This window comes from Cynocephalus volans, chromosome 5, assembly GCF_027409185.1.
Source record: "Cynocephalus volans isolate mCynVol1 chromosome 5, mCynVol1.pri, whole genome shotgun sequence".
In the NCBI taxonomy this organism is placed as follows: Eukaryota; Metazoa; Chordata; class Mammalia; order Dermoptera; family Cynocephalidae; genus Cynocephalus; species Cynocephalus volans.
Window position 1 is genome coordinate 44,151,617 of NC_084464.1, and position 25,749 is coordinate 44,177,365.

General features: G+C 54.2%; 1 protein-coding gene across 7 annotated transcripts; it reads right to left on the reverse strand.

Annotated features, from left to right (window-relative positions):
- Positions 1-18: 18 nt before the first annotated feature.
- On the reverse strand, positions 19-24,597 carry LOC134377811 (neurogenic locus notch homolog protein 4). Of its 7 annotated transcripts, XM_063096524.1 has the most exons (34): positions 24,431-24,597; positions 23,597-23,678; positions 23,118-23,413; positions 21,449-21,796; positions 21,227-21,349; positions 20,876-21,112; positions 20,599-20,754; positions 20,066-20,260; positions 18,482-18,595; positions 17,619-17,846; positions 17,410-17,532; positions 16,401-16,560; positions 15,919-16,064; positions 15,484-15,636; positions 15,172-15,289; positions 14,846-14,933; positions 14,335-14,488; positions 13,304-13,488; positions 11,294-11,546; positions 10,933-11,045; positions 9,555-10,078; positions 8,598-8,981; positions 8,314-8,489; positions 7,526-7,745; positions 7,258-7,330; positions 7,027-7,165; positions 6,032-6,327; positions 5,654-5,801; positions 5,042-5,139; positions 4,818-4,862; positions 1,698-1,739; positions 1,405-1,507; positions 979-1,178; positions 19-771 (listed from the first exon to the last, which is right to left on the reverse strand). In XM_063096524.1, the coding sequence occupies exons 1-34, from the start codon at positions 24,492-24,494 to the stop codon at positions 634-636; spliced, it is 5,922 nt and encodes a 1,973-aa protein (XP_062952594.1). In that variant the 5' UTR covers positions 24,495-24,597; the 3' UTR covers positions 19-633. The 7 variants fall into 7 exon arrangements, 6 of the variants coding, with proteins under 6 accessions (XP_062952594.1, XP_062952598.1, XP_062952596.1 ...); XM_063096526.1 differs by lacking the exons at positions 19-771; positions 979-1,178 and having other exon boundaries at positions 1,421-1,507; positions 4,439-4,862; XM_063096523.1 differs by lacking the exons at positions 19-771; positions 979-1,178; positions 1,405-1,507; positions 1,698-1,739 and having other exon boundaries at positions 2,131-4,862; positions 17,619-17,732.
- Positions 24,598-25,749: the final 1,152 nt, after the last annotated feature.

Consider the following 25,749-nt stretch of genomic DNA (forward strand, 5'->3'; position numbering starts at 1 on the left):
CCAGACACTAGTCTTCAGTCCAGAGAGGAAGTACATTTATTCATACAACCAAAACACCAGACAGACTCAGAGCAGCAGTGGGGAGGGACGGCGGGCGGGGCTAAAGGTCCATCACCGCCTGTGGGCCCCTCAGTCTTGGGGCTGGGGGTGCCCCTGATGGAGGTGGGAAAATAGTCGACTTCTCTTTGCTCCGCCCGCGTCCTCCCTTTCTTCTTACTGGGAAGCAGGGTAGAGCTGTCTCTCAGGTCATATCCTTGGGTGATTTGTCTTCTTGGGAGGTGGAGAGGCCCGAGCGCTCAGACCCTGCCAAGTAGTTTGACTGCTGGTGGTGTCCCCCCAGCTCAGGACGCAGACTCCCAGCCACTCCCTGAGATCCGTGGATGGGATCTGCTTACTACCTCAAGCTCCCATGTGCTTGGGGAGGAAGTTGGCCACCCTACCTTGCCTATTCCCAGGGTTTGAGGACTTTCACCCCCTCCAGTTCCCAGGGAAGGTGATAAGTGCGATGAATATTGAGATTTCTGCCGGGTCTTCTAGTCTCTAGTACCCCTACCAGGCAGGGTTGACGGCATGCAATGGGCTGCCCAGCTATGAGCCCCAGGAGCAAGGAGGGGCTGGTTGGGGGCTCAAGTCTCAGCAGGTGTGTGTGGGAGGCCGGGACCTTTGCTCCTCCATCCGACCTCCACCCTGAACTCTCAGCAGCAACTCCAGGAGCTCCTGTCCCCCTGGGGGGAGGGGAGGCTCTGACCTCTGGGCTTCCATCCGCTGGCACTGGAGGAGTGGAGGGAGAAGGAGAGCTTTAGTGAGGGTCTGACGGGAGAGGACCCTTGAGAGGAGCCAGGGTTGGTGTGAGGGGCATATGGGAAACCTGTGATGGGGAAGGAAGGGGTTAGGGACTGGCGATGGGGTAGATGACTAGGGAGAAAGGGGCCAAGAGACCAAAGAGGCCCAGGTCTTGCCTCCTGGGGGATGTCTTACCTGGTGACTGAGGATGGTGCTGTAGAGCTGTTCCCTGTCCTCCAGAGGCCGAGGCTGGGTGGGGCCTAGGCTTGGGGGGTTTTGGGACACGTGGAAGGTGGCCCTCTGCTCCTCTAGACGGCGGGACTGGGCTTCAGCCACCAGATCCAGAAGGAGCTCAGTCTGAAGGGAGAGCAGGGAGGCCGAGCGGGGTCCCGGGGCTGGGGAGAGGAGGGAGAAGGGCTCAGAGACCCAGAGAAGTTGGCAGACAGGAGTGGTGGGGGTGTGTGGACAGAGCGAGGTGACTAGGGACTTTGGGTAAGAGCAGAGGGGGTGTGATGGAGGACTCTGGAGGGGGTGGGGGGTGGGCCCATGATGGAGTGGGCCTTGGTAAAGGGATCAGAATGTGAGCACCAGAGGTGGGGGCTCCCTGGCAGGTAGGTGTACCTGTGTGGCGGGTCCCTGGAGGTGGAGGGGACGGAGGAGCAGATCGCCATGGCCGAGTGGTGGAGTTCAGAGGGGGCCAGCCGTGCTCATCCTGAGGGGGACTCTGATGCCGAGACATCCATTCCAGTCAATCAGGGGTAGGAGGGCAGGGGGTTAGGCCAGAGCCCCATTTCCTCTCTCTGTGTCTCTGATCCTGCCTCAGTGTCCCGAAGTCTTTCCAAGTCCCCCGTGTCCACTGTCACTCACCTCCCTCTCTCCCAGTGTCAGCCTCCCCCTCCCAGTGCCCAGCTCACCTGGTCATCCTCTTCTTCCTGGGGTCTCTCGGCCTCCATCCCCTGGAGGGGAGAAATTGATGGGGGAGGGGTGACTTGGATTTGGGAGGAGGGCAGGAACCTTGAGTTTCTGAGGGGAGTGGGGGCTGGAAGGGGTGGGGGTGAGCTGGGGGCTGGATGCCTGGGTACTGAGCAGGAAGCTGGGTTCCTGGTCAGCCCCCCCATGGGCCCCGCCCATCCCTGTCAACTTCCTCCATTGTCTATTCCCACCCAAACAGCTTGTTAGACCTCTCTTGCCCCAAGGGAGCACAGAGACTGGGAAAACCTTCTCCAGCTGCAGGAGTGGAGGGGGCTCATGGTGGGGAAGGACGCCTGGCCTTATCTCCAGAGCCTTAGTAGCCCCCCAAGCACCAGCTCTGCTCCCTCCACCCCAGCCTCCCTTTCAGCTCTGTCAACACAGGAACTAGCTACACAGGAAGTGGTTTCACTCCTCAGAATCCCCCTCCCCCAAACCAGGTCCCTTCTCTCCCTAAGACAGGCCCTGTTGTAGGACATCCTCCCCAGCTTCCCTCAGATGTACTGGGACTGGAAAGGGCATGGTTTCAATGGGAAGCGGAGGACTCAGACCCAGGGATGTCGGACTCTCAGATATATACACATGCCTCTAGCACTGGGTCTAACACACAATAAGTATCCAATAAATATGGGCCAAGTAATTACCCCTGCCCTCTAGGTGTTTATGGTCTATTCAGGGGACTAGATGTGCACCAAATGTGAAAAAACGGGACAGGGTTCATTCTGGCAATAATAGTTCAGTGCAGATGAGGGGCAGGGGAAACTTCCTTTGATCATAAGAGATATAGAAATGGAAAAGACCAAGGTCAAGGGTTAGGATCCCCACACGGGCCAGCCACCAAAAAAAAGAAAAAAAGTCTTCCATTTTTTTTTTTTTAAAGAAATGGAAAAGGGAGAGGACCACCCCTCTGGCCTGGTCTTTGATCAATCCTAGTCAGGCTGGATGGCATCAAGGAGGTAGCAGGACATATAGACATTTGGGACCTCTAAATGGCAACCTGCTATATCCTAATATATGGGTTTACAGCTGAGTGACTTGCAGCATGAAATGTGATAAGAAAGAGATCAGCTCCTGGGCTGGCCGGTTAGCTCAGCTGGTCAAAGCGTGGTGTTGATTAACACTAAGGTCAAGTTCAGATCCCCATACTGGCCAGCTGCTAAAAAGCAACAAAAAATACCTGGTTCTGCCTATTAATGCCTTGCAATCTTGGACAAATAAAATCTCTCTGTGCCTCAGTTTCTGAAAGAGTAAAGTAGTTTTAATAGCACCTACCTCACAGAGTTGACCTGAGGATTAGATGTAATATAGCACCTGGCACATAGTGAATGGCAGTTATTAGTTTTCAAAATGCCTCATGCCTACACATCTCAGGCCTATCAACATTAAAGAGGTGCCAACATGTTGCTGAAAGGTGGATAAAATTTCTTTAAGATGCTCTCATTATTACATGTCAATTAAAAAATGAAAAATAAAATATACCCCATACATATGCACAATTATGTGTCAATTAAAAAAAATTTAAAAAGATGCTCTCTCCATCTCCCTCTACTTGACTTGAGGCCTTAGGAATCTAAGTGGCTATAACTATATGCCCTTGGATGAGGGACAAAGGACATGCATGGCCTAGTATGTGTGTGGGATCTCCCTGGGCTACTAGACTCTGGCTTTCGGATGATACCCCAGATTAACAATGGACCCCCAACTCTACTTGTTCTTGCTCTTAAACTATACATAAAGCCCCCATCTAATGTTAGCCTAGGGCACAAAATTCTGAAAACACTATGCAGTCACTCCCATTATTTTTCCCATTCCACTTCTCAACCCCTCCAAAAGAAGAGTAACACTTCAAATCAGCTTTATTATGGATGACTGATTTGGGGTCCTTAAACAGAGATAACAGTGGCTAGAAGAGTGGCGTTTCATCCCTGCAGTGGTGTTTCTTTGTTGTGGGGCGGGGAAATGTAAGGAGTCATCAGCTGGAGTGGTCCTAGGCCACCCTTCAGCATCTACACAGTGCTTGGCACATAGTAGGTGCTCAATAAATATTTGTCGGCCGTTGCTGTAGGGACAATGGATGATAGAGGCTCATTTTGGGAACCATAGACAGGAAAGAACATCTTACATCCTATTTGCCTGCAATTCTTGGTTCCAGTTTAGTGTTAGTTCTCTTACTCCACTCTTATTTTCAGGGAGAGGAACTGGGCCTGCCTCATCCCAGCATCCTAAACCCTCTTTTCCAGAACTGCGGCTTCTCCGCATGGAAGACGATGCCTGTTCTAGTGGGCATACACCCATTACATTTTCGACCCTCTTTGGGCGCTAGATTTTAAAACCCGGAGGACCTTCCAGACTGGCTGTCATTTAACAGATAATCATTTTTATAATACCCGCCCTCCTCTCTTTCCCCCCGTAGCTTTCTATTTTTGACCCTCTCCTCCCGGATTTAAGGGCATTACTTGGGTTGGGGGACCCCAGACAACTTGAGGGGATCCCCGCTCTGGGGACGGAGTAAGGCAAAGAGGCGGTATAGAAGTGTTGGAGGCGGGACAGCAGGCTCCCAGGGCTACCCAATCACAGGGCCTGTCATCCGCTGAAGCCCTGCCCCCGCGCCTGGCCGCGACCCCAGACCTTCCTTGCACAATCGCAGGGTTGGGCCGAGGCCCACGCATGCCTGCAGAAAACCTACGGCCGCGGGGGAGCGGGCCTCCTCCCGGTAGGCTCCGACAATGCGAATAGGCCCCGCCCCCGCGAGCGGCCAAGTCTGCGGTCAAAGATTGCAGACAAGCTCCGCCCTCACGAGGGCCTGCTCCGGCTGACAGAGTCCGGCAGCGCGGCAGAGCCCCGCCCCCACGCGGGGGCGCGCTTCCTGACGCGGCCCGCGCGCGCGGGAAGGCCCCGGCCTCGCGGCCCGGCGCAGCTTTGTGACGCGCCTCCGGTGGCACCGCCCCTTCCAGCAGCGGCAGCAGATCCCAGTGGCTCTTCTGCCGGGCGATGTCCCGAGGCGCCAGCCCAGCTTGGTCCCGCAGCCCTCGGGTTGCCCCCAACCCTAGAAGCAGCTGTGCTACCTCCACCGCTCCTTCCCGGGCCGCCAGGAACAGCGGCGTCTGCTCCTGTACGGGAGGAAACAGCAACGGGGAGAGGTCAGGGAGGGCCACGGTCACGGGATTGGCTCTGCCTGACTCCACCCACTCGACCGCTGACCCTCCCCCTATGGGTTGTGCCGGGTTCCTGCTATTTCCGTTTCTCCCACGCCCTATTTTTTTGTGGGGAACCAGTCGCCCGGTCTCACCCTGTTGTCCTGGGCATCTTTATCGGCTCCGGCCTGGAGAAGGGAGCGGGCGGCCCGGGCGTTGTTCACGGCGGCGGCCCAGTGCAGCGCAGTTTTTCCTAGGGGACGACGCAGAAGGTTGTTATCCCGGGGTTGGGGGCCGGACGCCTGGGTTCCGGTTTCCCACGGATCTTGACCTTGGGAGGAAGGGCTGCTCGGGCCCGCCGGGTCACTGAAAAGCGGGAAGCGTTTGCCCGGCGACCGCCGGCCGGCAGGAAGCGTTGCCCTGGTGACGTCACCGGCACGCGGGAGGGACAATGTGGCATTGTTCTGGGGTCGGTGGGACCGGGAGACCAACTCCCGCCACAAGACCCTTCCCTCTTCCCACAGACACTTTCCTCCATTCCAGTTTCCTGTGTGCTGCGGCAGTGTGTGTATGTTGTTGAGGATGTGGGAGGAAACTCATGCGCTCCATACTGCCACCGCACCGCAGATGTACCACCGTGACAGCAGGGTGGGAAGGAATGCCCCAGCCTCCAGTCTGTCCCCCTGCTGCTCATACATTTTGCATCTCATTTCATAGCCCATCTCCTCAACTTCTCTATAGCACAATATCACCGCCCCCATCCATACCCCATTTATCTCTGGCCCCCACATCTGCTCGGGCTGCAATCAGTTCTTCAACCAAGTCCTCCACCGCCAGCCTCGCGGCCAGCATCAAGGGTGTTGTCCCGTCCTCTGCGCGCGCATCCACTGCAGTCTGTCTGCTGCGCAGTAGGAGCTGGGATGACAGAGAGAGCCACTGACTCCTGGGGTACCCTGGACTCAGTCCAGGTTCCTCACAGTTTTATCTCCCCTCCTAGTCCATATTCAGCCATCCTCCCTTGTTTCCCTCTCAGGTCTCTCCAATCACACATGAGTTTCTCTTTGCCAGACCCTGTAGGATACTTCTGCCCGGCATTACTTGTAAGCTCACTCCCGTTCCCTTTAGGGCCCCCAGTGTGCGCTGACCTGGCAGACCTCCCGAGCATCTGCAGCCACAGCAGCGTGTAGGGGGGTTCGCCCTGCCCTGTCTGGCTGGTTGGGGTTGGCTCCAGCTGCAAGGAGGCGGCGGGCAGCAGTTGGCCGGGAAAATCGGGCAGCCAGATGTAAGGGAGTCTCCCCAGTGCCCACAGTATGAGCCTGAGGGCAGGCCCCTTCATCCAGCAGAGGTTCCCAAGGCTCAGGACTTCCCAACCATGCTCCCTGGAAGGTCCTGGAGTCCACTCCCCCACAGCAGACTGCTGACATCAGAGGTGTCACCCCATCTGTGGGTGAGACAAGAAGAATGGGTCAATCAAAAGGACACTATAAGGGGGAGGGGAGAACATGGAGGTTCAGGGAGAATCACAGCCGGAGGTGTCAGGAAACCAAGCTCTGACTTTTGATTTTTGTGGCTTTAGTCAAGTGACTTTTACTTTTCTCTGAGCTTCAATGTCTTCATCTGTAAAAGGAACCAGCAGGCCTTAATTCTCTAACATTCTAGGGTAGTGGTTCTCAAACTTGAATCTGGATCAGACTCACCTGGAAGACTTTTTAAAACACAGATTGCCCAACATCTGGAATTTCTGAATCAGTGGCTCTGTAGTGGAGCCTGAGAATGTGCATTTCTTTTCTTTTCTTTTTTTTTTAAAAGATGACCGGTAAGGGGATCTTAACCCTTGACTTGGTGTTGTCAGCACCACACTCAGCCAGTGAGCGAACCGGCCATCTGTATATGGGATCCGAACCCGGGGCCTTGGTGTTATCAGCACCGCACTCTACTGAGTGAGCCACGGGCCGGCCCGAGAATGTGCATTTCTAACATATTCTGAGGTGATGCTGATTCTGCTGTCTGAGAACCACAGTTTTAGAATCACTGCTGTAAGGCACTAACTCTAGCATTAATTCCTCCAGTTCTGATATTAAAGAACTTTCAGCTTCTGAAAGGAGGTTTTCATTTTTTTGGTCTGGGTTGGCTCACTTACCAGGTCCACGGGTGTCCACATCAGGGGACTCCATCTCAGACTCCTGGGGAGGAGTCAGCATGGCTGCCTGAGGGAGCTCCCCACAGCTGCCACTCAGAGGCCAGAGCTGGCACTTGGAGGGTGGGGCCCTATCTTCAGCCTTGGGGTAAGGGCAAGCATCAGTGAAGGTGGTTGACGTGTCCTTTCATTCCCTCCAGACCATTCCTGCCCCAGCCCTTTCTCCTGACCCACCTCCTCCCCCTCCTCGGGGCCTGAGCACATCACAACTCCATCCTCATCAACTTCTGCCTCTGGCTTCAGTGCCCTGGAAGGAGGTGGGTGGGGAGAGGTTATGCAAGGTTATGACCATCAGGGTCTCCACGATTTCCAGCAGCTTCTCTACTCCTCTCTCGTTCCCCTATTTTTGACTTCTGTAATAGCATTTCTTATCTCTTCTGATCATAAATATCTACACAAGAAGAAGTCCCCTCCCTGAGTCTGGGTTCCTCCTCACTCTTACTTGAGGCCGATGCTGTCCTCGCCTAATGGGGGCCGGCGTCGGTGGGGAGCTGCCTGAGTCCTAGGCCTTCGAGTGAAACCAGGGGGCAGCCAGAGGGCTCCATGCTCTCGGCGTCGACGCCGGATGAGTTGGAGGACAAGAAGAGCCCCGAGGGCCAGGAGAAGCACGCCAGCCACTGGCGAGCACAGCACAGGCCAGGGGAGCTGGTTGGTGGTGGGCACTGGTGGGAGAGACACAGTCATAAATAGGAGAGGCCATTCCTGGTGAGACTAGTCGATCTTGTAAGACCTTTGGACAAGTGCAGTAAGCCCTCTTTACCTCAGCTTTCTCATCTGTAAAATGGGGATAATAGTACCTGCCTCATGGGGTTTTGGGGAAGATTAAATGAGTTAATAAGGTAAAATGCTTAGAGCAAGGAACATAGTAAGCACGATATATCAGCTATTCTTTTGTGTACCGTAAATTGTTTGATACAGAAATGATTGGATACTCTTGGTCCAGTAGAGAAGATAAACCAGAACCCAAGATTTGTTGGAGGGCTATGACAGAGGTTAGGATAAAGTACTTAAGAAAATAAGGAAGGAGAATGCAGAACAAATGGACCATCCAGGAGATCCAGTTAGAAAAAGGGGGGTTAAGGAAGGTAAGTCTCCACAAAAGACATTTTGGGTCCCCGTTATCCTGTTTCATTCCACCTCCATTGCCTACCGCTGGCATGAGTGCTGGCCTGGGAGGCATGAGAGCCACCTGGGAGCAAAGATCAGGGGAAATGGCAGGGGGTCACCTACCGGTGCCTGCATGAGGGTGGGCAGCCAGCAGGGGTCCTGGCAGCAAGGGCTCCAGGGCCCCCACTGCGGCCATTGCAGCAAGGAAGCGAAGCAGGAGCCCAGGGTCCCAGGGGCAGCGAGATGTGGGTTGGTCGGGGCCACAATGGGAGAGATCCACACCCATCACCACCACAAACCTGTGGGGGAGGCACCTCAGGCCCCTGTGTCAGTCCCTATGTCCCTTCCCTCCCTGTGTCCCGTTAAAAAAACTAGCGTCTGGCCCTCCCCTTCACCCAGCTTCTTACCCTGTGCTGAGAGAATCTGTCTCCCTGTCCAGGGGCTGTGTTTGAGGGGCTGCTCTCTCCTGATGAGAGGGGTCTGGAATTCCTCCTAGCTCCTCTTCAGCCCGGGCCCCAGGATAGGGGTACACCATGTCCCTGCCATCACTATCCTTCCTCACCCAGAGCCCCACCCTCAGAGTCAGGGATAGCACTCGGGCCAGGGCAAGCAGCTGCTGGTCCAGGGCCGGGGGGCTCAGCACCACCAGTAGGGCCAGGGAGGGTCCCCACTCTGAGTCCCCATCTTGGAGCCTGCAGTCACCCCCATCCCAGCCACATTCTGCGGTGTTGCAGCCTTTCTCGCAGTGCCCGTTGTGGAAGTGGTCGCGGCAGTACTGGTCATAGGCTGGACTGTGGGGTGAGGAGAGAGGGACTCAAGACACCTCCAAAACCTGACTTCCCTCTTTACCCCAGAGAGAAATTCTGACATTCCATGGCTTCTAGGACTCTGGTTGCTAAGTGGGGGCAACTGTGTAGCAATGGGCTTAATCAAACCCTGGATGGTAGTCCAGACACCCTCATGTCTACTGTCACCCTTGTCTTCTAAGACCATCCTTTCTCCCAACCCTCCCAAGCTCTCCTGTCTCCCTAAAAGAGAGTCCAAGGCCCTTTTCCTTTAGGGTGCTAGTTGCTAGGAGAGATACTCCATGGCAACAGGGCTTTGGGAGGGAGACTTGAGGCCTGAGCTCCCACCACTCTCAGTGAGGAGCCTCAACAGAGGCTATGCCCAACATTAACTATTGATGCCACCCCACTACCCTGAGCTGGAGCCAGAGTCTTCTACTCCTACTTAGCAATATTATCAGGGTGCAAGCTCCCTGGATCCCAAGGCTGTGGCCACACTGTAACTGAGGGGCATCTATGTCCTTCTTCCTCCCCTCACCCCCCACCTCCTTCCCTGGTGCCAGTGGGCTTCAGGCTCACGTGCAGACTTGAGGGATCTCACAGTCATAGCCATCAAACAGACATTCTTCAGAGTCACACTGCGGGTGGCACTGCCCATCCCGGAAGAGAAGCCAGCACCGGGAGTGGGAGGGACAGCCCTTCCATGGGTCTGGGACCCCCAGGGAGCAGTCCCCTCCATCCCAATTTCCTCCTGGGCCGCTGCAGCCAGCATCGCAGGCCCCGTCTCCATCTCTGCCCTCACACCCCTTTGCCTCAGGCCTTTGGCACCGGGGCCCTGGAGAGTTGGGAGGGCAGGAGCATCGAAAGCCTGAGCTCCCCAACCCAGGGGTCTCTGAGCAGCTGCCATTGTGTAGGCATGGGGAGGGGGGGCCACAGCCTTGAGGAGCTGGTGGGGTCAGGCAGTCAGGGTCCCCATAGCCATTGAGGCAAGCGCAGCGGGGTGGGAAGCCTGGCTTGGGGGATGGCAGACACAGGCCCCCATGATGGCAGTGATGGAGGCCGCAGGAAGGGGCTCTGTGGCTGCAGGTGGGGCCTTCAAAACCCTGTGGAGGGGAGGAGAGATATTGGGAAGTACCTTGCGTTATTCTTCCCATTTCCCCCCAAGCAAACTCCTGGGTTAAGATAGCACAGAGGGTCCTAGATTCTGATATCTAAAAGAGGCCTTAGAGAGCATCAAGGTAATCATTTTAGGAATGTTGAAACTATGTCCCATGGTAGTTTCACACAGTGACTTATTACATTGTGGTGAAAATGGATGAACCACAGCTGTGTGCAACAATCTGGATGAATTGTAGCATAATGCAAGTCCTGGAAGACTAAACAGTTAACAGAGTTGAACTCTATTATATTATCTTAATCCTCGAAGATAGGTTTATGTGCCTTCCTCTTCCTCTTGAGGGAGAGCAGGATAGAGGAGGACGACATAAGTAGATGTATGTTATTATATTGTAATTCTTGGGTTAGGTTCATGGGTGTTATATTGTTAGAATAATAAAATAAAAGAAGGCTGGGCACAAGCCAATGTCAGTGTATCACGAACCAAGATTTAAGATTAATCCAATTTCGTGCATCTGATGCCCATAAACACCTACTCACACACATCCATATCCAGAGTTAAAAGAACTTTTCCAAGGCCATCCGGCTTGAACTTGGGGAGCTCTTGACCTTCCCTTAGGCAATGCCGGTGATCTGGAAAATTCTATTCATGCTGCCACCTGATCCTGCCTCTCACCCAACTGCTTCTGAGAGCCATTCACTGCTGTGAACTTGGGATGGCTTCCTCCAGTAATTCCCACTCCAGTGCTTCCTTGTGCTCCCCTCTAGGATTCCAGTTCAGTCATTCTCACCTTTTATCAGTGTAGGGGGCAACAGAGAAGGCAGTTTTGCAGTCACTTACCTTGGGACAGTGGCAGGTGAAACCTGAGGGTGGTCCTGCTGTGGCCTCACAGGACCCTCCATGGGAGCAGGGCTGGCTCTGGCAAGGGTCTATCTCCTCCTCACACAACTGACCTGTGGTGGGGGTGAGATTAGACATCACACATGCTTCAGTCACTGCCTCCTTCCTAGCTCATTCCTGGGACTTGGCCCAGCACTAGATGTGCAGGCAAATGGATCCTGGGTCATCTTCTCTGCGGTCGAACAGGGAGGCAGGGATGGACAAGATTACTAGGCTGCTTCATGAGTGGGGATTGACTGGGTCTCCATGGTCTGCTCAGCTGTGCCCCAGAGATGCCTGTACCTTCCCTCCTAGGCCTTACCTGTGTGTCCAGGTAGACACTGGCAGTAGAAGGCATTGGCCAGAGAATGGCAGGCTGCAGTGCCTGTGGGGTGACAGGGCCGGTCCAGACACTCGTCCACGTCCCCCTCACAGCGCAGCCCCACAAAGCCTGGAGGGCAGGCACAGTCAAAGCCTCCAGGTTTGGGGATGCAGGTTCCATGGTTGTGACAGGGTTGGGACTGACAAGGGTCGGGTTGCTTTGAGCAGTTCTGTCCATTGTAGCCTGGGGCGCACTGCAGGCAAAGAGAGTCACACAGAACCGTGGATGAGCCCAGCCAGCACTATAAGGGACCCAGCCCAAGATAGCCTTCTTAGTCCCCCACCTTCCAGCTCAACAGTATCACTCAACTCACCATCCATCATGGCCACATGTGGCTTAACCCTTTTATCTCAACTCCACATGATGCACGATTGTTCAATAACAGGTAACTTAACCCTCCCCGGTCCCAAATAATCTCTATGACACACTTTCATTATACATAGTTCTGTTTTTGGTAAAACTTCCCTCACTCCCCTACCAACACACCCACCATGCTCTCTCATGTTTTATTAATTAATTCATAAACATCTACTGAATACCTACTTTGTACCAGGCACCATTATAGGCACTAGGAATACAAAGAAAATTAGAACTCCTTCCTGTTTCCATGAAGCTTTCAGTCAACCAGAGGTGAGAGACAGCTAGCATTTATTGCATGATTTGTATACTAACCTCATAAAACCCTCCTAACAACACTTTATGTAGATTGTATCATTTGATCCTCACCTTACAGATAAGGACACTAAGTCCCTGAAAGGTTAAGTGACTTGCACAAGTCACCCAGCTATAGGTGGCAGAGCTGGGATTGAATGTAAGTCTGTGACTTCATAACCAATGCCCTTAACCATTTTCTGATTGCTTCATGCCGCTCTGCTAGTGATGAGGCCTGTACCACATGCTGGGTTTTTGCAAGAGGAAGGAGAGCATGCAAGAATGGAGTACCAGGAAAACTTCAGAGAAATGGGGAAAAGGGGATTCACAAGGAATCTGAGGAGTAGCCAGAGAGCTGGAAGGAGCAGGTGAGGAGGGTGATTTGGAAACCTCTGGAGGAGGGAGTTTCATGAAAGAGGAAGTAAAGTGAGTGATGGGTGCACAGAGGCTCACTACTGATCAGCACACTGCTTTTGTATATGTTTGAAAATGTTCATAATAAAAGGTTAAAAAATAAAAATTAAAAGTGAAATAGAGAGAGTGTGTTAGGGGATCTGCGTTGTGCCTTCTATCAAAAGTTGTGGTTCTAAGCCCAGAAATCAGGCCAATCGGACCAGAGTCCCAGCTTTGCCTGTCCTGGCTTAGTGACCTAGACTACCAAGGAGAGGCTCTAATCCAGCCTGGAGAGAAGTTAGGGACATCTTCCTGAGAAAAGTGCCTCCTGGGCACCATCTGGTGGAAGAGGGGTTGGGAAGGCATTCCAGGCACTGGCAACAGCAGGGATAAAGGCTTAGTCAGCGTGGGGTGTGCAGGAAAGCCAGCAGCAGTTTTGTATTGCTGAAGCTCAGCGGCAGGGTAGGGGTGGAGAGAGATGAGGCCCAGGAGGTAGGCAGGGCTGGGTCATGCAGGGCCCTGGGCTTTATTCTGAAAGAGGTGGGCAGCCACTGAAGGGCATTTAGCAGGGGAATGACAGGTCAGCTTAACATTTTCAGTAGTGTATGCTGGGAGTGGGGTAAAGCCTGAACCTAAAGGAGGACGGTGTAGAGGCAGGGATGATAGTTAAGAAGCTGATGCAGCTATCCAGGCAGAATGCAGCAAAGACCTTGACCAAGGCAGTGGCAAAGGACAGAGCTGGGAAATATTCAGGAGGTAACATGGTATGACTTGGTAGTTAGTTGGGTGTGTGGGGTACAGGAAAGGGAGGAGAAGTGGATATATTGGGTCCCCTCCCCATCATGACTTTCTCTCACATCCAGTCCCCCTTGTCTTCTCTCCCCGCTCTCCTCTAGACCCTCTCACCTGGCAGAGATACCCATTGGTCTGGGCCACGCAGGTGGCCCCGTGCTGGCAAGGCCTGGACTCACAAGGGTTCACATTGTCCTGGCATAAGCTGCCTTGGTATCCAGGGGGGCAGTGGCAGAAATAGGAGGGGCCGCTATCGATGCAGAGGCCTCCATTCTGGCACAGGGAAGAGACATCTATGCCTGGGGAGAGAGACAGGGATATGTAAAGATAAGGAGGTGGAAGGGTGTTCAGGGGGCCCCAGGCACTGAGCAGAGAGGCCTTTACCTTGGGGGCCACTCTGAGCCTAAGGACTTGGTAACTCCTGACACTGAAGAGGTTAAACCATCTAGTTCCTCCTCTACCCTTTTCCGCCAGAACATGGGAGAGATACCTCTTAGGCTTAGCAGAGTGGCTAAGTCACTGTTTTCTTGGCTTAAAAGAAATCTTAACCAAGAAATAATTCAAGGGACGCTTCAGGCAGAGACAAGTGGCTTAGCTAGTGGCCCAAGCCTCTCCCTTGAATTTTGCATCCTCTTCGAGTTTCTCTCACTGTAATTCCCATCAACCACCCCCTAACCTCACACAATCTCTTTCCTGAGCTCTTCTTGAATGTGTGTGTGTGTGTGTGTGTGTGGGGGAAGTACTCTTTTACAAGGGGGTTGGTGTAACATCAAAGTGACTTGGGTGGGGTGAAATGTGTTGAGTATAGTTGGGTTAGATGTGGCCTGCTCTGGTTAAATTGTGTTGATCATGAGTTGAGTCGCTCCATGCTGAGCTTTGTCCCTGGTGCTTGTGTTAAACTCGAGTCTTGATGACTGGACTGGTTGGTGTTGTTTGAGTTGTGCTCAGAGTGGTGACAGGAGTTGAGTTAGTTGTATAGGCCTCCCTGGGTGTTGAACAGTAGAATCAATAACTGTGGTTGGCCTGTGTTTTTGGCTCAGACACTAATTTTGGTCCAAGGCTGAGTGTGGGTGGCCTTAGGGATGGGGGAGAGGAGGATGCCCTTTGTTTCTTCATCTGCTCCCAGTCAGTCCTTGGGCTGGTACCTTGGCTCAGCGCAGCCTTCTGGCAGGAGGACAGTGGGAGGTTGCAGAGTTGCCCAGTCCATCCCTGGAGGCACAGGCACTGGAAGGACGGCCCAGTCTGGAGGCAGTGGGAGTGGTGTGGACAGGGCTTCTGGGCACATAAGTCCATTAGAGTCTGAGGGTTGAAGGAGCATGAGGCAGGACAGAGCATCAGATGGTCCTCTGCCAACTGCAGCTCCTCAAAATCCCTTACCTCTAAAACTCTCTCCTGAGTGGTCTGGGACCAGGTGGACCCTCCCTGGTTTCCTTCGACACCCATGTCCCAGAACAGCTCCTGGGATCTGAAATCTGTTCAGTTCTTCCTTTTTCTTCATTCTACACAAACCTCAAGCCAGACCCCCAGCTCCTAGACCTCCATACCTGCCTTCACATGGATACCTCTCCCAAGCTTCCCTGCTGCCCACCTTTTTGTCCCCAGGCCCCTCTCACTGGAGTGCTCCCTCCTCAGCACACCTGGCTCAATGCCCCTCACCTGGCAGCTGCCTCCTGTGTAGCCAGGGGGACAGAGGCAGCGGGGACCCTGAGGGCTGTCTTGGCAGGTCGCCCTGTTCCTACAGGGGCTGGACAAGACAGAGACAAGGCACAGTAGGAAAAAGTTCTGGGAAACAAGGGGGAGGGAGTGCATGATTCAGTGGGGAGGCAAGTACTGGGGAGATGGGAAACCGGGAGGGAGGGCACAATGAAGGGCCTGGGGTGTGGAGTGGGAGGCAGCCTGGAGCCTAAGGGGAGATGGAGAGGAAGGCTGGGAAGGCTGGGGGGCTCCCTCCCTTCCTCCAGGGGACTTTGTGCCCTGCTCACCTGTCTGCACAGCTGGGGAGGATCATTTCCTCACAGCGTGGGCCCTGGAAGCCCATGGCACAGAGGCAGGAGAAGGTGCCAGGCCCATTCACACAGGTACCCCCATTGAGGCACGGGGCTGGAGAGAGGAGGCTGTGAGGGGTTGGGTTCTTTGCCTGTAACCTGGCCTGTGACCGCACACAGGGCATCCCCTCCCAATGAAAACAACAGCTCACCTCTGTTCAATTAATTTTTTAAAGATACGGCACCAACACACCCTGCCCAGTCCTCCACCCCCGTGTGGCCCAGCCCTAGGACATGGTAGGCACTCACCAGACACACAGTGGTCAGTACTGGTTTGGCAGTGGGGCCCTGTGTGGCTTGGAGGGCAGGTGCAGGAGTAGCCTCCAGGGCTGGGGCTGCAAGAGCCACCATTGAGACAGGGCCTTGAGTGACAAGCTGTCACCTCCTCGATACAGGTAGGCCCTGAGGGAAACAGGTGGGGTCTGAGAAAGGGGGTCCTCCCACCTCTCCCTCCACCCTCCTACTCTTTTCTTTCCCTTCCCTTCCTCATCCCCAGCCCTATCATTCTCCCCCATCCAACCCCTTTTCTTTTCTCACCACCTCCCGCACATCACCAATGTCCCGTGAAGCCCATGCCCAATTCTCCTTTGTGGTGACTGAAACACAGAGCCCTTGGTTATATGCCTTGCCCTTGATTTAGGGGGTGACCAGCCCAGGGTTTACATGGTTTAGGGAGGGCCTCACCTGTGTAGCCTGTGGGGCAGGTGCAGTTGTAGCCAGAGGGCTGGGGGTGGCAGGTCCCCCCATGGGCACAGGGCGTGGAGATGCAGCCGCCCAGCTCTGCCCCACACTCTGGCCCTGTCCAGCCCACATCACACACACATGAAGATCTGGTCATAAAGAGAAAGGGGAGAGTTTTTCTCTCCTCCTAGTGCATCCTCTCCCCTCCCCATTGGCCGGACCACTATGATCTCCTTTTATTTTGGCCCTGAGATTCTGGCCTCTTTCTTCAATGATTTTGCTCTCAGTATCGCTCTGCTTCCCATGTCTCTTTCATACTCTGCTCATTTTCTCCAACGAGATTTAATATAGTGGACCCTTGAACATGCAGGGGCTGGGTGCTGACCCCTGTGCAGTCGAAAATCTGTGTATAACTTTTGACTCTCTTAACTACTTAACTACTACCTAAGTAGATGCATGCTTTCTCCTAGGCTGGAAGATGTTACCTCTGGCAGTACCCATGGTGGCAGGTGCAATTGTCCTCAGCAGGGGCACAACCAGGGCTTCCATCAGAGCAGAGGCAGTGGGCCTTTTCTTCCTGATCCTGGCATTGCTTTGTGGTCTGGCACAGGTTGGGGGCACACAGGGGAACCTCACAGAGCTGGCCTGGGGTGAGATGTATCAGAAAGAAAACAGTCCCTCCACGTCCATGATGGGGCCAAAGTGTCCTCAGTTCTTATGCATGACTCACTCACTCCTCCCAATGAACTCATCCTACAATGGCTCCCTATTGCATTCAGGATACTGTTGAGCTTCCTCAGAATGGCACACAGGGTCCTGCATGATGTGACCTTGCTACAACTGCTGTGTTTCTCATCTTTGCCTCTTTGTACCCTAAGCTCAGGATCTTGTACAGTTTCCTAAGTGGGGCGTGTTTTCTTCTCTCTGTGCCTTTGCACACGTAGTTATCTCCAGCTAGAACATGATGTCTGGTGTTCTGTCTTGACAAACTCTTACTCATCTTTCAAGACTCAGCTCAGCCATCACCTCCTCCATGAAGCCTTCTCATCATTAGTCTGGGTTGGCTGGTCCTTTGTGCTCCTACAGGACCCTGTGCATTCCTCTCTCAGAGCACCTCTCTGGGCGATAATCAACAGGAGACTTGTTGGCTTCTCTGCATTAGATTTAAAGCCATTTGAGGATAGCAACTCTCACTCAACTTTGCTTCTGTGTCCGGCATAAAAGGACTTAATAAATGGTTGCTGAATGAGCGAGTGAGTAGCTTTCTTTGAGCCCTGTCTTCTACTCCTGAGCCTCAATCACACCATTCATGTAACAGCTGCCCTCGTTCCCATGGTTGTATGGTTGTGCAAGTTTTGTACTGAATAACTTTAAAGGTTACCATCCTCATTCTATTCTCACATCCCAACCATCAAACACCCACCAATGACCTCTGCTCCACCCCAAATGGACTCAAATATCCTGCCAGTCCTTTCCAATGCTTCCCCTGCTGACCTGTGAAGCCAGAGGGGCAGAGGCAAAAGAAGGCTCCTGGGAGATCAAGGCAGCTGGCTCCAATGGGGCATGGGCCACTCAGGCACTCGTCCACCTCTGTCTCACAGAGTGGCCCTTCAAAACCTATGGCACAGCAGGAGTGTCAGGGACCTGCACAGACATCTGCCACCATCCCCACTTTCTCCTCCAGTGTCTGAGCCCCAGTTTACCTGGAAGACACACACAATGGAAGGCTCCAGGCTGGTCCTGACACTGCCCGCCATTGGCACAGGGTGAGCTTCTGCATTCGTCCATGTCCTCCTCACACCGGGTGCCGGTGAATCCTGGTGGGGCAGGCAGTGGGTTGGGAGAGAAGGCCAAGGTCACTGAGGGAAACACAGTGTAGTCCTTCTCCTTGCTAGGAAAGGTGTATCTGTAGGGCTTCCCAGAGAAGGTACCTGTAACGGGGGGTGTGGGGTGATAGGAAGGTGATGCAGAAAAGGGGAAACTCAGCCACCTGCCAGCTGTGTGACTTTGGGCAAGCTACTCAACCTTTCTAGGCTCCAGTTTCCTCTTCTGTAAAGGGGGCATAATAGTGGAACCTACTTCATGGTACCATTGAAAGGATTAAATGACATAATGCCCAAAATGAACATAGCCAAATGCCTGGCCTAGAGTAAATATTCAATGAATGTAGTTATTATCACAGCAGGGAGCAGAGGGATGCCCCATGAAGTGCCCCATGAAGAAAGGCTTGGGGCAGCTTTCCCTGCACCCTTGGTGAGCAGTGCCAAGACAAGCCTGGGATGCCCAACATGCAGGGAGAGTACACAGAGGAGTCTGCAGGACGGCTGGAAAGGAGGGATATTTGGGTAATTTGGCAGGACAGAGATGGGAGTGGGTAAGTAAGTGAGGGAAGATTTGGGGATGTAACAGGAAGAGAGTTTGGGGAGCAGGGAAAGAATAGGAGAAAAGGGGACTCTTTGACCAGGCTACAGAGAACTTCAAGAAGCCTTGGGTGATTGCTGAGCCTGAACTTTGGTGGTTCAGAGGCCTGGGGGATGAGGGGGGCTGGAGTGGAGTTTGCACCCACCGGGTGGGCAGATGCACAGGAAGCTGTTGAGCAGGTCGTGACAGTCGGCATGGTTCAGGCAAGGAGCGGAGGCACACTCATTGGTCTCCACCTCGCAGAGATGTCCTTCTAAGCCTGGGGACATGGGTGTCCTGAGAGGGGAGGCCCAGCCAGGCTGGCCCCGCTTTGGCTGCTCCCATTCTGCCTGAGAGACCCCAGTTCTAGAACCAGCCCTGCCCCTGACTTGCTGTGTACCCCCATCAAGCAGCCCCTCCCCTGGTGCTGTGTGCTTGTGGGTTGTACAAGATGAACCCTGAGGTCCTGCTGCTCTGCGGTGTGTGGCTCTGTCTCCTTCAGGTTTGAAAGCTCAGGGAGCAGGAGACTTGTGGGGTCCTGTAGGAAGTGCCTTTTGGGGCCATTCCTATGTACACATATAGCAGGGCTTACCCCAGAGGGCTGACCAGCTGGGAGGCCCTCAAGGTACAAATGGCACCAGTGGGCATCTGCTTGAAGGGGGATTCTCTCTTGTTTCACATCGGCAGGCCTCTGTGCCAGGGAGACCAGGGTTCTCAAAGTGGGGGAATTTGAAGGGCATTTGGGAAGCTGTGTCCCATTGCTTTGAGCTGGTCCTGGTCTCCACTGTCTTGCCCTGAACTGAGGTGGGATCAACGTCTGGACCTTAGCTGTCTCCCTCTTCTTGCCTGGGGAACCTGTCTCTGAAGTTCCTTGATATCTACAACCTTGTCCCTTGGATTACTGAACATTTTTTTCTTATTTTTCTACAATCGTCTGTGGGTGACCTGAGCCACTATTCATGGGTGCTGCTCAGCCAGGTGGTGTAGTGTAGTGGTTATAACTATTGAAGTTCTTGGTTTGAATCTTGGCTCTGCCACTCATGAGCTGGGTAACCTTGGACAAGTCACTTAAACTCTCTGTACCTCAGTTTCTTCATTTATAAAATGGGCATTGTAACAATGCTAACTTCATAGGCTTACTGTAAAGATTAGAAGAAATAACACGTGTAGGATGTTCAGGGAGTGCCTGGAACAAAGTCTGATATTATTTTTCTGGTTTTATCCAGCTCCCTGGTGTTGGCTCTGTCACTCTCTCCCTGGGGAGACTTTCCCCCTGAAAACTGACCTGGAGGTGGGTGCATCCTTGTAGCCCTCTCCTATTGCACCAAATTCAAGTGTCTTTGGGATTTTAAGGGATTACCCTCTCTCTACAGAGGAGAGTTTCTGTGAGTAGGGGAGCATTCTGGGTTGGCATGTGGCTGCAGCATGGAAAGTTTATTAGCTGCTATTCTACACTTCCTTGCTGGGCCGCTGTATACAGTGGACCAGGTTGTGCACTCTACGATGACTGTGAAATGAATGGCAGCCCCATGGAGTTGAGCAGTGCACAACCTCACTACCCTCTGTGGCAGCCCTTCCCCTAGGGGCCATGGGTGTCCCAGGGTTGTCATCTGGGGGTGGGGAGAGCAGAAGCATCCTGTGGTACCTGACCCCAACTGGCCCGATGCTGTCATTGCTTTGGAGAGGTGATTCCCAGTGGGTTCAGGGTTAGTTCTCTGCCTCCCCCACCCACACCACATTCAGCTGGTACCTGGTGGGCAGAGGCAGTGGAAGGTGGCAAGTAGGTCCAGGCAGGTGCTGCCTGGGTGGCAGGGCTGGGATAGGCACTCATTGTGATCAGCCTCGCAGCGGGAGCCCGTGTAGCCAGGTGGACAGAGGCAGTTGAAGGAGCCAGGGGTGTTGAGGCAGGAGCCACCATGTTCGCAGGGACTGGGACCTTGCTGGGCTGCGGGGAGAGAAGAGCTGGGAGTCCACAGGGGCCATAGATGGGACAGACAAGGAGGCCAGGCTGTCAGGGAAGGTGTGGGGACATGTTTGTGGCAGATGCGACCACATCGAGGAAGGAGCTTGTGTCTTTAAGATGGAGAAGAACTTAGGGGGCAAATCTGAGGGGCCCCCAGGGCTGAGCATTGATGATAGGACCATGTAGGGAAGAGATGCCAAATCTGGACAAATTCAAGGAAAAAGATGTTTGATGTTTGAATTTGAAAATTTGCCCTTTTCTGTCCTCAGTGCAGAGGCCTATCTGGGGCTCAGAGAGGCTCTGAGGTGGGGCTGCCTCACCCATCTGACACTCGTCCAGGTCCTGGTGGCAGGTGGGCCCTGAGTAGCCAGGCTGACACAGGCAGAGTGTGGAGCCCGTCAGGGGGTTGGTGCTGCACTGGGCTTCCCCGTGGCATGGCTGGCTCAGACACATGTCTTCCAGGTGGCACAGGAGGCCTGGGGGTGAGGATCAGGGTGTGATGAGGCTCTCAGAGGCCACTTGAAGCTCTCAGTTGCCCTCTTGGTTCTTTCACCCTCCGTCTCTACCTGCCACCTGTGATACCCTCTGCCTCCACACCTGTGCGTCCAGGTGGACAGAGGCAGGAGAAGGAGCCCACACGGTCAATGCAGGTGGATCCTGGGGCACAGGTGGCAGCAGCACAGTCGTCCAGGTTCTCCTCACAGCCCATGCCCCCCCAGCCGCTCACACACACGCAGTGAAAGCTCCCTGCAGAGTTCTGGCAGGTACCCCCATTTTTGCAGCGAGGGGGTCCCTGAGTCTCACATTCATCCACATCTTCGGAACAATCCCAGCCTGCAGGGGGGTGGAGAGGGGACAATGGCTAGAGCTGGGAGCCCTATGAAGAGGAGATGCCAGAGGCTGACTATCTGTGCCACTGGTGCCATGAACTTAGCTTAAACAACTCACCTGTCCAGGTCTCTGGGCAGAGGCAGGTGTAGGTGCCCAGCCCATCCTGGCAGGTGCCCCCATTCTGACATTGGTGCCCAACACAGTTGTCTGGATTCACCTCACAGTCTGGGCCTGTGAAACCTGACAGGACCAGGGGGTCAACTGGGGGAGGGGGACCCAGGGAGACAACCCTCTCTGCCCAGAGAGAGGGGCTACAGGAGAGTCCCTGTGAGGACGCACCTGGGGGGCAGAGGCAGAGGTGAAAGCTGGAGTCTCCCTTTGGTACCAGCTGGCAGGTGCCCCCATTCGGACAGCCCCTGTGGGGGCAGGGTCCCACATGGAGTTCACAGTGTGGACCCTCCCGCCCTGCAGGGCAGAGACACTGGAAGGAGCCCAGGGTGTTGTGGCAGGAAGTGCCTTTGGGACAGGGTCCTGGGTCCAGGAAGCACTCATTGACATCGTGTTCGCAGGTATGACCCTCGAAGCCAAGTGGACAGTGGCACTGGATCTGGGGGTATGTGGCCAGGCACACCCCTCCATTGATGCAGGGATTGGCTGAGCAGAAGTCCTGAAGCTGGCACTGCTCGCCTAAGGCAGAGGGCAGAGGGTCTGTTTCCAGCATTGTACAAATTCCAGCTCATCTGAGATTACCCAGCTCTCACTCTGGAGATATCTAATTTTCATATTTCCTTCCCTTCATTCCCATACTCTCTTTGCCTTGTTCCATCACCCCTTGCCTCAGTTTTGCCATACCTTGGTAGGGCCATATCTGGACTGAGCATATTTTCTAAATTGAAAATAGGGCATATGTCTAACAGTGGGCATATTGCAAATTGGCCCCGCCAGGGAAAATCTGGGATGTGGCATCTCTTTGGTGGTGATCTTCTGGAGAGAGGTAAAAAGCACCCAGCATCTGCAGGCAGGAGACTCAGGTTGGCACCCTGCTGTACCACAACTGGTTGTATGCCCTTGGGTGAGTCACTGTGCCCCTCTGATCCTGATTTCCTAATCTTTAGGTGGGTATAATGACCTGTATAATGATCAGGATGTCACTTCACAGCTCATGCGCACCAGTGGTAATGGCAGCAGCAGCAGCGGAGGTGGTGGTTGCCATCATGAACTGCACATGTACTCTGTGCCAGGTACTGAACTAAGTAAGCACTTCTTGAGCACAGTCCCCACCATGCCCTGCACATATACTCTGTGCTGGGTACTGAGCTAAGTAAGCACTTTCTGGGCATGATCTCCTTTCATCCTTTCAACAGCCTCATGAAGTGTGAATGTTAGTCTCCCTTTTCATCAGCTTATAACAGAGGACCCAGAAAGCTTAACTATCTTATGCAAGGTTGTGGAGTTAGTGGCAGAGGTGGCATTGGGGCTGCCCCAGAGCCCCTCCTCTGAATCACTAAGCTTGCCCCAGGGTCACACCACTCCTCCTAGGATGGGGCCCCACTCCTCTCTCTTGGTTAGATCCCTCCCACCCCCACTACGCCTCCCAGCACTGCAGTCTTTCCAGGCAATAATATGGGCACCTGCCACGCAGAATAGGGGCCACTGGGATGCTCAGAATGCAGAGTCCTGGAGGTCCCCTGGTATGCCAGGTGATAATCCTCTAACTGCTGGGTTGAGGGGACATTGAGGGGGCCCAGAGAGGTATCAGGATGGTGCGCTAAGGGGGCTCATAGCACCCTTAGTTTGGAAATGTTTAAACATTTTAACAATGAGTACAACCATACTGGTAAATATCAATCTTGGGAAAGTGGGTCACCGGGAATTGGCTCTTTGATCCTCATGGCCTCTGTCCTCAAAGGGTTCATGTTCTCTTAGGCTCAGTTTCCATCTTTCCTATCCCCCAGCCTAGCCCACTGCTCCTGCCTGTCACCTCCCTGCCACCCCAATCACTGCTTACCTGTCCATCCAGGCAGGCAGGAGCACTGCGGAAGGCCTGAGGCCTGGATTTGGCAGTGGCCCCTTTTGGAACAGAAGGAGGGAGGACAGGGGTCTTCGAGCTGGGCCTGGCACCTCTTGCCAGTGAAGCCAGGGGGGCAGCTGCAGAGGAAGCTGGGGGCCAATTGGGGGGAGGGGCTAGGGGAACCCAGGGGGGTGGGAAGCAGGGCTTGGCAGCTGCCCCCATTCTGGCAGAGCTGGACATCCTGGCAGGGGTCAGGAAACTGGCACGTCTCACCCAGGAAGCCAGGGGCACACCTGGGCAGGGAAGGAGAGAGGAAAACTCCCATCACCAGCCTGTCTCCCTCCTCTCCCACCTCCCTCCTTTGCCTTCATTTGTTTCCCTCTCTCCTTCACTCCTCCCTTTCTCCTTTCTTCCCCCTTCCTCACCTCTCCCTCCCTCTTTCTCTCCAGTCTCCCACTCCCTCGAGGCACACTCACTGGCAGGTCCCTTGCCCCTGAGACAGGCTCAGGCAGGTGCCTCCATTGGCACAGGGTTCTGGGAGGCTCCCGCACTGCAGCCCTAGGAGGGAGAGGTGTGAGACAGGAGCAGGGGCGTGTGCCTTCCCTCTCCTCCAGGTGCTCCCGAGAGACCTGCCCACAGCAGCCCCTAGACACCATCTCCTTCCTACTCCTGTCCCCAGTCCTCACGTGGTCCCCAGCCCCAGTGCCCTGCATGCCAGGCCTCTCCGTTACTACTCCCCACCCCCCCTTTCCTGTTTATTCTCTGGCCTTCCAAGTCCAGCTTCAGGCACCATCCCTCTGAAGCAAGACAACAGGGATCAGGAAGGGGGCTGAAAGGGCTCCTGGGAGGTGAATGGCTGAGACTTGGAAGGGATTTCCTCCCGGAAGGGCCCAGCATTGAGCCATCTGGCGGGGGGTGCGGGGAGGACAGCTGGACCCGGAAAGGTCCCTTGACCTTCCATGTCTCCATCTCCTGCTCCCCTCTCAACTCTTCCCCCAGCAGATGGTCTGTCTGTTTCCTCCTCCCCTCCTCAGCAGCTGCAATGGGGCCAATGGGGTTCCCTTGGGTGTGAGCACCCTCTCACCCATCCCCCGTAGCCATCACCACCCCTGGCACCGGGCCCAAAGCCTTGGTCTGAACAGCTCCAGTGGCAGAGTCGTCTCTCTCTGCCGGCTGCCCCCATTTGGGGGGTATGAGAATCTTCTCCATCCAGTGTCCACTCAAAGCTGGGTCTTGGTTTTTTCCCCCACCCCACTGGACATCCCACTAAGGGAAAAGGGTCCCCCCACCTCTCCCACCCCATGCCTCACCTCTGCTCATAACAATTGAGAAACACAGCAGCAGCGACAGCAGCAGCAGTGGAGGGGGCTGCATTCCAGAGCCCCTGCCCCAAGCCCAGATCCCCTCTCCCTCTTCAGGCAGGGACCCCAGAGCCCTCACCCAGGCAGGAGCCACCTCCTCTGCTCCCACCGCCCCTTCTTCCTCCTCTTTGGCTTGCTGTAAGCCTCACGTCTGAGCTGTTTCCTGAGTCACACAATGTCCTGGACACCCTAGTGATGGGGGGGGGGAGTGGAGGAACATTGGGGGGATGAGGGAGGGGCCTCCTGGGCCTTCTGTCCTTGACAACCCCTGGGGAAGTGGGGGGAAGTAGGACAGGAGGTGTGTTTGGAGGGCAGGTGATAAGAGGGAGAACCAGCCCCTGGGGCAGTCCCATCCCTTGAGTTTGTTGATATAATCTGTTCTTTCTAGAGATGGAAATTGCAAGGTGGCTGCCCCTGTGCCCCAGAAGGGGCAGGACCTGGAAACGAGGTGTGGGAATGGTGGTGAGATATCTCTCCCTATTCTTCTTCCCAGGAGAGGATGCTTAATTTGCTAGGTCAGTAGAGATGCTTCAGAGAACCTGCAACTTGTCATAATTTGAAACCACTCAGCTTGGCAGAGGGAACCCAGGGGATTTCTGGGCCTTATTTTGGCCCTTGCTGGGACTTATTTTTCTGCTTCTGGGGAATGGGCAAGATACTGGTCTGGTTTGGGGGGAAATCTTGGCCTTCCTTTGTAGGGGAATGTATATGACTGTCATGAAAAATGAACATAGTCCACTCTACGTTTTGCAGTTCGGGTTATCTGTAGCAAACGCTGAATTTGGGTAGTTTCCACTCCCTCCATCTCTGCCTCCCTTCACTGCAGAGGTCCCTGGGATGCAGGGAGTGCTAGTGGGAACACAAAATTGGAGTAAATAGAATCACAAAAGGGAGTTCATTGCCCTGAAAAGCTCATCTGATCTTCTCGAGTCAACCCAGGACAGCTCTGGGGTCAGCCACACACTGAGTTCCTGCAGAAGCGGGTAACTGAGAGTCCAGGGTGGCAGGAGGTGCCAGCAGCAGTTGCGCACACCCCAGCACCCAGTGCCCACAGCTACATCCCAGTGCACTCTGGGCACCATCCCCTGCCAATGACATTCTTCACAGCACCATTCTTTTTTCCTATTTTTAAAAACTTTTTACTTTGAATTAATTTTAAACTCATAGAAAAGGGGCAAAAATACTAAAAAGAATTCTAGTATACTCTTCATTCAGATTCACCAATTGATGTCATTTGACCACATTTACTTTATCGTTATCTTTCTATA

Coding starts and splice junctions, on each gene's coding strand:
- LOC134377811 (XM_063096522.1), bottom strand. CDS start 24,494: ATGCAGCCCCCTCCACTGCTGCTGCTGTCGCTGCTGCTGTGTTTCTCA. Junction 23,679..24,430: donor CTCAATTGTTATGAGCAGAG/GTGAGGCATGGG, acceptor TCTCCCTCCTAG/GGCTGCAGTGCGGGAGCCTC. Junction 15,637..15,918: donor CTGCCCCACAGGCTACACAG/GTGAGGCCCTCC, acceptor TGTTTCCCTCAG/GGCCTACCTGTATCGAGGAG.